This window comes from Capsicum annuum, chromosome 4 (assembly GCF_002878395.1).
Source record: "Capsicum annuum cultivar UCD-10X-F1 chromosome 4, UCD10Xv1.1, whole genome shotgun sequence".
Classification (NCBI taxonomy): Eukaryota; Viridiplantae; Streptophyta; class Magnoliopsida; order Solanales; family Solanaceae; genus Capsicum; species Capsicum annuum.
In genome coordinates this window covers 225,710,785-225,724,399 of record NC_061114.1, presented here as the reverse complement: position 1 = coordinate 225,724,399, position 13,615 = coordinate 225,710,785, and the positions used below count along the sequence as shown (strand labels likewise).

The window sequence follows — 13,615 nt, the reverse complement described above, 5'->3', positions numbered from 1 at the left end:
GATAATTTACAACAGATGGGTAATTTGTCATAATGGATGACTTAATCTTGATAGTTTACAACAGATGGGTAATCCGTCGCAACAGATGACTTAATCCATTTGATATTTTACAACAGATTCATGATCTGTCTCAATAAATAACGTAATCTGTTTGATAGTTTACAACAGATGCGTAATATGTTGCAACAGATAACATAATCTGTTTGATTTGATCCAACATAAAATACATATGTTGCAACAGGTTGAACATGTGCTTATATATAATTCAATTGAGTTCATATGTTAGACTAATACCTTAATCAAATGTGAGTTCTCATAGGGTCAACCACAACTTCAATTGAGTCTTTTGTCAATTTCATGATGAGACTGTACTGTGTTTCTCCCGACCAGAGTCGTCGATCGATCACTCTGTGCCGAACCGATTCTTACTACCTCATATGTTCAACTAATACCTTAATTGATTAATCTAGGACTAGGGTACTAATACCTTGATTGAATAATCTAGGACTAGGGGTGAGTTCTCATTGGGTAAACTATCGATTAATATAGGACTAGGGTAAATTCTCATAGGGTCAACCACAACAGATGGCAACGCCTATTTGATAACTTACAACATATAGGTAATCTGTTATGATATATGACTATCTATTTGATAATTTAAACAGATGGGTAATCTGTCGCACAGATGACTTAACCTATTTGATAATTTACATCAGATTAGTAATCTGTTGTTATTTAATTTGATTGATAATTTACGACAGATGAGAAATTTGATGCAACATGTTGAACATTTATTTTTTACAATTTCAACTGAGTTCATAGGTTAGACTAATAGTACCTAAATTGATTAATTTAGGACCAGAGGTGAGTTTTCATAGGGTCACCTCCTAGAGTACTCGGTCAACTACAACTTCAATTATTTTTATACAATTTCAATTGAATTACCCTTTTGAAAATTGCATGATGAGAGGGTTAAAAATTACGCATATATTTTATGATTTTAAAAATAATTAAGATCAATTCGGACTAAATTAACATTTTCAAAACTACTTGTCATTCTTTTCCAAAATACAAATCAACCCATACAAAACGTTTTATTTCATTATTTCAAATCTCGAGGTCTCATTCTTTCTCTCTCATTCTCACTCAACAATATAGTACAGACAACAACTACTCTAAATTTTCTCAACCCTCCATAATAGATCGCTTTTCTTCACATTTTTGACCACATAGGTGTCATTTTCGACTTTATTCTTGCTTGTATCAGTCATTTTCTTTATCTTCGCAGGAAACAGAGTTCAAGAAGAGCTTTATATTTGTTATTTTTTTCTAAAAAATAAGGGCTTTTAAGATAATGATGAAAAATAAAACTTTCAATAGTATTATCTTCGAGAATGGTTTTACAATTTTGAGTTTTGATGGTAAAATCGTAGGAAGAACTCAAGAAATCCCTAGTTTCTGTTGCAGTGTTCTGTTAAATGTAGTGTTGTGGTATTGTTGAATGTTGTTTGTGGTATTGGTGGTGGTGGTATTTGTGGTCATCGTGGTGACACTGGTGGTGGCATTGGTTGGTGGTGTTTATGGTGACTGTCGGTGGTGTGGGTATTCGTGGTGTTTGTTTGTTTGTTGGCATTGGTTGGTGGTGTTTGTGGTGACTGTCGGTGGTGTGGGTATTCGTGGTGTTTGTTTGTTTGTTGGCATTGGTTGGTGGTGTTTGTGGTGATGGCTGTTGGTGTGTCGGTATTCGTGGTGTTTGTAATGTATTTTTTAAAATCTATGCATACATCAATTGTAATGTAATTTTTGTTTTTCTTTGTCTGTAGATAAAACATGTCTCCCAAAAGAAAAGAAAGTGAAAGTGGATCAACGTCTGACCACTAAAATAAAAAGGCTATAGTATAGAGGGATTTGGATGAGCTTCCTGAACAATCTCAGTCAGGAAAAAGTAAAGTTGAGGAGAGATGTGAAAACAATATTGAGGGAGGTGGACAAGGGTCCGTAGATGGTGATGAAGAAAATGAAAGTGAGAAAGAGGAGGAATTGGAGAGTGAGAAAGAGAAAGAAGATGATCATCAACATGATGATAATGCATCACCGATGGGGCGTGAGTTAATATTGAAATCTCAGCATGATCCTATCAAAACTTTTAGTATTGATAGATTTCAAGTTGCGATGCCGATAAATGACCTAGAAGGAAAACAACTAACTGGTCAAATTGTACTTAAATGTCAGATGGGGAGAATTTTTGAACATTTTATGAAAATTATGAAGAACGAAAACATAGACGAACTTTTTAAGAAGAGCTGCTTTGGACGCTTTCTCGAGCTGCCTGAGGACCTGTCTGCCCATATTTGTTTTCCTATGATGATGGTATATGGTCTGATCAAGTACGCGTGGGATGATAAAGATCTGGAGGAGGGGGGGCAAAAAGAAGATAGATGAAATCTGGATCAACTACTGTGGTATGCCTGTTTGTTTTGGCTTGCAGGAGTTGTCCATAGTGACAGGCTTGAGATGCCATCGTCCACAAGGACCAACACCCCGCAAAAGATCCAAGGCAATAAAATGCAAGGAAAAATAGATGGGTTATTTGTCATTGCTCGACGTGGCTACAGAACATCAGATTTGTTGACAGATCTCGAGGATAAAACCATACCAGAGCAGTACAGGGAGCAATTGTGCTTAGTTTGGTTTGCCCATTCGGTTATATTGGCAAGATACGACAACAAGGTCATAGAAGATGATTTGTTGGCGCGTGCTGAGGATTTTGATAAATTCAACAATTATCCCTGGGGATATGACAACTTCTACTTGACTGTCTAATATTTACTGACAAAGCTATCTTCAGGGACGACCACATTATACGGCTTTTCTTGGGCTTTCATGGTAAAATTAATCACTAATTTTACTCATCCATTAATTTATATTGAATATAGTTATTATGATTTTTTTTTGCTTGCTTTCTGTTTACATTTTTTTGGCTTGGGCGTTTGAAGTCATTCCTCCTCTCCGAAAGTAGTTAATGGATTACCCGAATGAGGTTTTTCATCCAAGGATGTTTAGGTGGTTGGCTGCAAGAGCAACACCAATATTAAAGAGGCTGATCTCTTTAACCCTTTGGATGATGCAGTATGTCTTCTTCAAGTAAAATAATTCTACTTAAAGATAAGAAAGATATTGAACAGATGTTATATCTGGTGCAACAGATGTTATATCTGATGCACCAGATGGGACATCTATTGCGACAGGGTATATCTTGCATCAGATTATCCATCTATTGCTTTGGTTGTCTGAACTCGGCTCCTAAAAGATTAACCATCTACTGCAAATTATGGAACGAATGTTTAATCTTATAACATATTGTTCATCTGTTATGATGTATAGATCATCTGTTGCATAACAGATTACCCGTCTTGTGCAACTGTTGCAACAGATGATTGATATTTTGCATCAGATTATCCATGTGTTGCTCTATTTCTCTGAACTAAACTCAAACGGATTTTAACCATATACTATAAACTATGCAACCGATGGGTCTTTTTTTTTAAAAGATAACCCAACTATGAAAATTATTATATTAGATGATTTAAATGCATTTGTCTTTTTTTTCTTTTTTATAGATTGTGCATCCATGGATCGTGCCTACTGAGGAGGAGTCGGTGATGACTTCTTATATTACTCTAGGTCATGTTGATACTATAGCAGACCCAACGGTGGAGTTAATAAATAAGGAATTGGGTGGAGCAAGAGCCATAAGAAGAGCAATTAGGCAATGTCAGCCTAATGTTGAGGCTTTTCATGACCAGCCTTTTACTAAGGCAGATCCGGGTGCTTCTTCTGGTGGAGTTGTTGGTGTTGGTGACAGGCATGCTAATGCTGCTACCACTCGTGATGATGAGCATGTTGATGCTCAATAAAGAATAAATATGTTTGAAAACATCTCTTTTCGCCCTTACACAGGTCCCTCTCACCCCTATTCACCCTCGTGTTCTCATTGCGAATGCGATGAGTGCAAGGACAAACAGGATAAACTCTTTGAAAAAGTAGAGGTTATCTCTAAAGCTATCAAGGAATTCAAATCCAAGAGGTGTGTCATACCAGTGAGGAAGCCACACACTCCTACAGTGTTGGTTAGGAGAAAGAAAAGAGCAATTAGAGACGTACTCTCCACTCGGAAATCAACAGAAATTGCAATTCCTCCCTCTTCAAAAGCTGTTGAAGTTCAGGGGCCAGTCAAGAAGGTGGACATATACATGGAACTTGGCGCTGAAGAGAAGAGGGATCTGGGACAGGCCAAGAATGCCAAGCCAGGCACACCAGATTACCCCAGGCCTCCCTTTCCCCCCCAAGACTTCCAGACTATGACTGATATGCGTATGCCGTACGAGGACAAGGCAAATTTACTTTTCCTAACCTAGACCTTCTAATCAACCCCATGAAGAAGAAGCCATACAACAAATTTCACATCTGTTGTAACATCTGGGTATATTGGTGCAACTGGTAGTGGTTCTGTTACAACTTATTATCTATCTGTTGCATAAGTTGTGTTAGATTATTGATTCAGAGAACCCTATGCAACAGATGGACCATTTATTGCATCTTTACAATTAATAACCTATTTAAAAATTGACTTCTTATCTCACAGCATGTTGACATAATTCTCTACCTCATGAGGAAAAGGAAATTAATGTACCAGAAAGCTTATCACGCTGTCGATAGGATAATAGACCTTGACTTCTACAAGAAGCTCAAGGATAGGTACGATCAACTCAATGGAGAGGCGTCATCCCTTGGTGTGGGACTTGATTTCCTAGTTCCTACGTTGGTCTTGGATGAAGAAGAAATGATAGAATATGTTAGAGGGGACAGGTCAAATCCACACGGCAAGAGCTGAACCGAGTCAAAAATGATTCTTGCAGTCATTAGTTTGAACGGCATGCATTATTAGGATGTTAAGATACTACTCGAGGAGGGAAAGATCAATGTTTATGACTCCAACATACCTCTCGTCGACGATTTCAATTTTTTTCTCCTCGTGGAGCCACTGATGGTGTTATTGCCCATCTTGTTAAGGGAGAGTAAACTGATGAATCATTTGCCAAAGAAAGTGTTGATGAAGAAATCATGGGATTTTGAAGGTTGAAATAGGGGAATGATCCTTCAAAAAGATGATGCCGCTAAAGCGAGCGGCTCGCACGCTCTTGCACACATCGAATGTTTGCTGACTGGCACAGAAATGGCTGAGCCAACGACTTTTCTGTGCGACAACGCTGTGGCAAACCTGCAAGAGGTCTGGACTTATGGGTTACTAACTGGGCGCTTGAAGCCTGTGTATATAGAAGAGCCTGTGAAATAGAAAATTTTAATTTCAAGTCACCCTTCACTTTATTCATGTACATGTAGTGACAGTAAATTTTTTTCAATGAAAGTTAAGTTTTTTACAATGCAATAGATTAGATTGTCAATCTGTTGTAAAATATATTTAATCCATTCTGGAAGATAGTTTATCTGTTGTAATAGGTTGGTCATCTGTTTCATGACGCCGATGTTATTTCTATGAATAATCTAATTATCTAAGTCTAAATTGTTACAACAGTGGGAAGACCTATTTGATAATTTTCAACAGATGACCTAAATTTTACAACATATGCCTAAATCTTTTTGATATTTTCCAACAGTTACGCTTGAATATCCATGTGCTCGACAACACCAAACCAGTAGCAAATACACACACCACCATGAAAATTTCAGCAATTAGGCTTGAATATCCATGTGCCCAACAACACCAAACCAGTAGCAACAACTACAACAATGTAGTATCTTCTTGCTCGATTTTGTTTCTCTTCAGAAGCCTTGACTTTGTTCAACAAACCCCAGATTACACGATTTGCTTGTGAAGGGTGTCGTTCTTCATACCAATCAAAGTAATCACATCCACCCAATTTTTATAAAAAAGAGAACACAATTACAAAATAATTACAAGTCAATAATTAAACAACTAATTAAATAAAAAAAATATTACCTTTGAAATATTACAAGTGAAAAACCTACGACCCGGATTTTGTTGAGTCCAAGAAGTCTTTAACAGAGCTTCATGACCACACTTACAATATCGAAAATCTTTATCACAAAAAATAGTGGAAGATGCGCTCAACATTTTCAAGCTCAGTTGGAAAAAATGAAAGAAATAATTTGAAGAATTTGGATAGATAAAAGAAGATGACGATGAAGAAGAAGAATTGAGAATTTAGGGTTAAATTTTAGGAGAAAGATGAATATATAAGACAATGGGGGGGGGGGGTGACCGTTGACGGCAAGTCGGCAAAATGTGTCAGACTTGACACTGACACATTTGATGCCTATTTTATTTTACGTGTTTAAAATGAACAGTGTCTACTTGATGCCTATTTTATTTTAGGTGTTTGAATTGAACACCATCGACGGGTTGCACCTTTTTTATTTAAATTCAATTCGCTTTAACCTTTTTACACGTAGTGATAATTTTTTATGTCCAACGAAAGTTGAATTTTTATAATGCAACAGATTCTCCATCCGTTGTAACAATTATCCTACCTGTTCTGACATATAGTTTATCTGTTGCAATAGGTTGGTCATCTGTTGCATCATCTCAAAGTTTTTATCTGAAGTCCATCTGTTGCAACAGTAGGAAGACCTGTTTGATAAATTCCAATAGATCACCTACCTGTTGCAACATATGTCTAAATATGTTAAATTTTTTTAATAGATGTGTCGTCTGTTGCAACAGATACATTATCTGTTCTAATATTTGAATCTAGTATTCCTTTTCAATTAATAAGTTTAAATCTAAGGAATAAATAAAATTCATAGACAAAATAAAATAAATCGAACCCTTCATAAATTAGCTGAAATATGTCAACGAATAAATGAAATGTAAAAAAATTGTTATGGGTACAGATCTCAACAAATACATCAACAACCATTTAAGTATACTGCCAAGGATTTCTTTGACAGGCTCAAGCTATAAAGATCTACTTAGTATGGACAAGTTGTTCTTCATCCGGTGCTATGGAATTTGGCTTTGCTCGCCGTGGATCTTTATTGTTGCTTATGTACTATTTTTGCGCTTTCTGTTCTCCATATTTCCATAAAAAGAGTAGCATATTGTCAATGTTGTTCAGCAGTAGCTTCTTCTACATCCACTTGGAAAGCCAAAATTGGTCAATGCTAATCACGAAGATACAACAAAATAGAAAAGGATAACTCATCTCTTCTAGAAAATCAAACAGGTCTTTCTCCATTTTAAATTATCCCAAATAGATTATATTTCTATTGCAATAATGAATCAATTGTTGGGACAAATTTTTACATGAGGAAGACCCTGTGTGATAATTTCCAACGGATGAACCACCCATTGCAACATATGAATCATCTGTTGCAGCAGATAGGTCATCTGTTGGTACAAATAAAAGTGGTACAGAGAGCTATTTGTTTTGCTAAAATAGACAAGACATATGTTTATCTGGTGTAACAGGTTAGTCAACTGTTGCAACAGATGTATATATCTGTTTGATAATTTTCAGCAGATGTGTCATCTATTGAAACAGATATGTGTCTATTTGTTTTGTTAGTTGGAAGACATATAATATATTCACCTTCTTCAGATCGTGCTGCTCTCCTTTGGACATTGTACGTTGCTCAGTGCAACACACAGACAGAGGAGTTGCAATTTTATTTTTTTGGATGCTTGATAATGCCCTGAAAATCACTCTTCTTCTCCTCTTAGCCCTAATCTCTAATTGAGTGGATGGAATAAGACCCCTCTTAGATGTCAATTCCTTTACAGAAGCAGTTAGTGCATTAATAACATTAATCACTACATCATGTTTTGCCCTGCAGTCTTGACATTTGCATACTGAACATTCGCTGGGAAAGGCAAAATCTGTATAACCAGTATGATCATACTAATAATGGTTTGCTTTAAATACTGTACGAGGAGCATCATTAGCACAACAACAATACCACTTCCACCACCAACAGCTCCATCACCACTAAGATCATCAACAACAACAAGCTCACCCTCCAAAATTGATTTTCTTGTAATGGTTGTTGCTCGAAACAATTTTATTTTTATTTTGTCGATGACTTTAGGGTCCGATAAAGTTTGCACAGACCGTAAAGTAAGAAAAAATGGCATCTTCAACTCTCATTGGTTAGAACTAGCGACGGATGCACAATCTAACATAAATCATTACATATATTAGAATGATGATTAGATCATTCAAAAAAAATCATTAATTAAAAGGAAAAATTAATTATAATTATACTTACTGCATCCTTTGGGGGGTTAAAGAGATCAAGATATTTTGCATTTTTATCAGTTTTGGCCAACAACCATCTCAAGATTCTTGGACAGGAAACTCTTTCATGGTAGTTCACTTGTTGTCTCAAATAAGGAATGGCTTCAAACGCCCAAGCCTATAAAATAACGTCAATAAATTAAAACCATTATTGAGCTAAAAAATAAATGATATCATAATAGAGGAAAGAAACATTTACCATGAAAGCCCATGGGAAGCCATATAAATTGACTATCTTTGGCGCTGACGGAGTCAACAAATATTTGACAGTCATTTTGAAGCTTTCATACCCCCAAGGATAGATGTAAACGCATCAAGATCCTCAGAGAGCTTTATTAAACAGAGGCTTATGTTGTTGCTAACGTATCTCGCCCAAAGAATATTATGTACAAACCAAACCAAGCACAATGACTGCTTGTGATTCCTTGAAAGTCCTTTACCTTTCAACATTTCTATCAAATTTTTATTTTTGAAGCTTGGACCAATAAATGACACCAAGTCATCACGATCACACGACTTGCCTTTGCCTTTTTTGGGTGTGCGGGGTGCTTTTTTTTGGGTTAGAATAGGTATAACTTGAGAAGGAGGATAACATTTTAGTTCAGTAACTATGACAAACTCCTTCCAACCAAAACAAACAGGCATGCCACAGTAATTTATCCACACCTCATCCATCTTATCTTTATTTTCATACATAAACCTACACTTGAGTAGTTCATATACCATTTTTATTTGAAAACGAGCATTGTTGTCCTTCGGTAAATCAAGATATTTTCCAAAGCAGCTGTCCCTGAAATAAGCATTCAATTTTTGTTCTCGAAGTATTTTTCTGAAGGCGTCAAAAGATTTTCCCATGGCTGACTTAACCATGAAATCACTCGCTATATCTGCGACACCATCGCACTGGATTCTCACAGGATAACGATCAATGCTGAAGGTTTTGATCAGCTCTTCGGTGGAAGGGCTATTAGCATCTGCATCATCTCTTTTGAAACATCCCTCCTTCCTGTGTTCATAATATTCTGCTCCTGATTGAGATAACACTTGTAAAACAAGCTCATAGAGTGATGGATGTAGCCTAGCTGCTTCACTTGTTCCTTTACTTGGACTTGATTTGGTTTCTGTATTTTTGGGAACCATATTATCTAAAATTAGTAGGAACATAAAATAATATATTATTGTTGATTACTGCATCGTTAAAAAAGGATAACAGTAAATCAAACAAGTAAAACAGTAAAATAACAGTTGCAACAGATCACCGATTTGTTGCACCAGGTAGTATATGTGTTGCAGCATATAACCAAACTATTTTAGTAGATGAGTAATCTGTTGTAACAATACAAAACATATCACTCATCTTTTAAGATAGATGAATGGTTTGTTCAACAGATCATACAACTGTTGTGACTTCATCTGTTGCAACATATGAGTGATCTGTTGGAATAGTTAAATAATCTGTTGCGATAATACAAAATATATCACTCATCTATTGAGAAAGATGAATGGTTTGTGCAACAGATCACACATCTGCTGCAATATATAAGTGATATGTCAGAGCAGTTAACTAACCTGCAGCAACGGCTGAGTAATCTGTTATGACAATACAAAATATATCACTCATCTATTGAGAAAGATGAATGGTCTGTGCAGCAGGTCACACATCTGTTGCAACACATGAGTGATCTATTGGAACAGTTATCAACGGTTAATATTGTTTAGATTTCTTCTAACATAAGGTCGTCTATCGCAGCAAATGAATGATCAGTTTGAAAAATCAAGTCTGGACATTTCCTGTAGGAAGAGTTGATGGGATTTTATCCAACAGGAGGTTCATCTGTTGCATCAGATCATTAATCTGATGGTTCTTCCATTGCACTAGATGGTTAATTAGTTGTATCAAATTTTTTATTCGATGCTTAATCTGTTGCAACATATGGTAAAACTGTTGCATCAGATTATTAATCTATTGCATCAGAATTGTAATTTGATGGTTCCTCTGGTGCATCAGATGGTTCCTCTGGTGCATCATATATTAAATTTGTTGCATCAGATGGTTAATATGTTGCACTAGATGGGTAATCTGTCGGAGGAAACAAAAAATAGTAGCACGATTTTGTTTAACAAAAAACAACAATTTCACCATTTTTACCAAAAACAAGAACAAAACAAATCAAACCAAATTATCGTTTTGTTTTTATAAACACAAACAATAAAAGGGCCATTTCAGACCACATTTCAAATTAGTGCAACAAATATTGAAATTGTTAACCAATACTATAAGAGAAGTTGGATCAAGTTCCTCGTTTTCTTTAAAACTAAAAAGGCTATAAATTTTTACCTATGAAAGAAGAAAAGGAACAATGAAGAATTTGAAGCTGTTATGGCCGGAGAGCAAGGCTGTCAAGTCGATTGAAGGTTGAAGTCGAAAAGAAACTCGAAGCCCAACTATTTGTAGTCGGATGTTGAAGTCGCCGAGGATTGAAATGAGAAATTTGCAGAAAAGTTGGTTGGGAGAGAGTTGAGAGAAGTTGTCAAGAGAGGGATGAGAGACAGGTTGATTGAATTGAAGAGGGGAACTCGAAGCCCAACTATTTGTCGCCGGAGGTAGAAGTCGCCGGGGGTTGAACGGAGAAAAGAGGGGAACTCGAAGCCCAACTATTTGACGCTGGAGGTAGAAGTTGTCGGGGGTTGAAGGGAGAAATTTTCCAGAACTATTGGTTGGGAGAGAGTTGAGAGAAACTGGAGAGAGAGAGTGGTTGATTGGATTGAAGAGGGGGGTGTGGTTTGGGTTGATTTGTATTTTTGAAAAGATTAGAAAGATTTGAAAATATTAATTAAGTCCACAATTAACTTAATCAAGTTTTCTAATAATGTTTGACCCTATCTGTTGGTCAATGTCACCAATCCTTCATTCAAGACTTAAAAGACACCTTTCTTTCAATTTTCTCAGGTTACTTTTGGTGGAATTTATTTGACCGACTGATCATTTTCGTCCTTTCCCCGAAGAATATAGATTAACCATCCTTGACTATCAAGCGCATTGATTAAGTAACTTTTTAAATAAAGTTCTTGTACTTTTCCACCATAATTATTTTTTTAAAAAAAGGCGATACTTTTCAATCTTTTAAAAAATAATTTATCTTAAATCCCATTTATTGAGAGATGATCTATAACCAAAAAAAATAATATTTTTTTTCTTAAATTGTATATCAAATCAAACTGCATCATATACAATAATTGAAAAAATAAGGCCCCAAAATTTTTGAGGCCTCAAGCTATTGCTTCACTTGCTTTGGCCTTGAGCCGGCTCGGCCTTTTTCAAATTTAAATTTATATACTTTTTGTTTCATTTTACTTCGTTTTTTTATTAAAATATTTGTTTTAACTTATTTGTTCAATTTATAAAATAAAAAAAATATATCATTTTCATCTAATACTGCTCCTATCGTTTTAATTACATAAAGTATTATAAATGAGATAATCTATTACACACTTCAACGAACATCAATAATTAAAAAAGGTCCGATAAGAACCACATATACAGATAATTTTTAATATGATCAAATACTTAAAAGAAAAAAAAGTCACATTTATTAATAACAGTACTTAGTAGCCTTTGTACTGCATGTTATTCTTTTTTTTTTTTTTGGTAATAGCATGTTATTCAATACATATAGACATAGATGTTGATATAGCTTTTCAACATTTGCGAATAACATTTATTAATAACAGTACTTATTAGTAGCACTTGTACTGCTTGTTATTTGATACATATATATATAACTGTAAATATAGCTTTTCAACAGTTACGAATACAGGTGCAATGACGACGGATGGTGCCTTTGCATTTGCCATCAGTGAAGCCTTCAGTGCTGCAAATAGAGGCGCAGTTGCTACTTCTCACACAATATCCATTGAACCGTTGGCTCGCCGACTCGCAACTCCTTGCCTCTGCCGGCTTCATTTCTGTATTTAGAAATAATTCAACTTTAAATTTCATATTAGATGATAAAAAATTGAAGTTTAAGAGTCGTATTGTTTCAATTTTTTTTTTTCTAAAAACATTATTTTATGTGTTCAAGAGGAATTGAACCCTCAACATTGAGGGACAAAGGTTATAAGCAAGTTCTAGCTATTTCCACTTAAATCACCAAGAGACTAAGATGATATTAGGTTCCTAATTAATATTTTTATATAATTAATAAATTTTTTAATATAAATACATAATTTATAGGAAAGTTACTGAGTTTTCGAACCCACCACCCTAGATCTGCTCCTAGCGGTCAATATAAAAAATATTGACAACATCAAATGACTTTTATGTAAGATAAAGGATTCAACTACTCTATCCTTTCCAGATATCACTTGTAGGATTTTGCTGAGTATATCGTTATTGTTGTTATTTATTAGATCACTTTTATCCAATTATTGCAGGCAACTATTAAAATTATAAATTCTACATTTAAAAGAGACGTACCTATAAATAATTTTTGTGATGTGATAGTGTAAAACATGCTTGTCTATGGAAAGTTTGAACTTCTAATATTAAAACATAGTTATACGTTGAAAGATAAAAAAAAATTAATAAGGACAAGAAAGAATTATATTTTACCAGTGGCAAAGAGAACCATAAGCAAGATTACCAAAGTGGCAAACATAGGCATAGAGCGCCCCATCATTTTTGTTTTCACACAAATAAATGATGAGAGAAATGTAGGCAAAATAATTATTGTGAGGACCATATATGAGAAGTATCGGGCAATATATAGGAATTTGTAAGTGATACATTCTTTTAGGGGCTCCGTTTGGTGTAAGATATAAGTGATAATTAATATCGAGATTAATTTTAGAATGAACTTATTTCATGTTTGGTTGAGATAATATGCATGAGGTAACTCATTCTGAGATTAATTATTTTAAAACTGTAGTGTTATTTTTATCCCACCTGAGGAAGAGATAACTAATTTCGAAACAGCTAATTTTGGAGCAAGTTGTTTTCCAACCAAACAATCCCTAAATGAGCGGTTGAGAAGAAAGGTGTAAGGGTAGAAATATCTTTGTACTATATATTTCTCCGTTTATTTTAGTTGTCACCTTTCGCTTCCGAGTTGCAAAAACTAAAAGTATTTAAAATTAACCAAAAAAACAAAATTATACTAAATTAAAGCTATTGTTGGACTCAAATTCTTTTCTTTTCCCTCAATTATTGGAAGAGAAAAGTCAAATGAAAATCAAAGATTTGTAAAAGTAAACTAAGTACGATATTATCTAAAACT

General features: G+C 34.9%; 1 protein-coding gene across 1 annotated transcript; it reads right to left on the bottom strand.

The window, feature by feature from the left end:
* Positions 1 to 11,944: 11,944 nt before the first annotated feature.
* Positions 11,945 to 13,069, bottom strand: LOC124897799 (defensin-like protein). Its single transcript, XM_047411226.1, has 2 exons — positions 12,952 to 13,069; positions 11,945 to 12,305 (listed from the first exon to the last, which is right to left on the bottom strand). The coding sequence occupies exons 1-2, from the start codon at positions 13,016 to 13,018 to the stop codon at positions 12,139 to 12,141; spliced, it is 234 nt and encodes a 77-aa protein (XP_047267182.1). The 5' UTR covers positions 13,019 to 13,069; the 3' UTR covers positions 11,945 to 12,138.
* Positions 13,070 to 13,615: the final 546 nt, after the last annotated feature.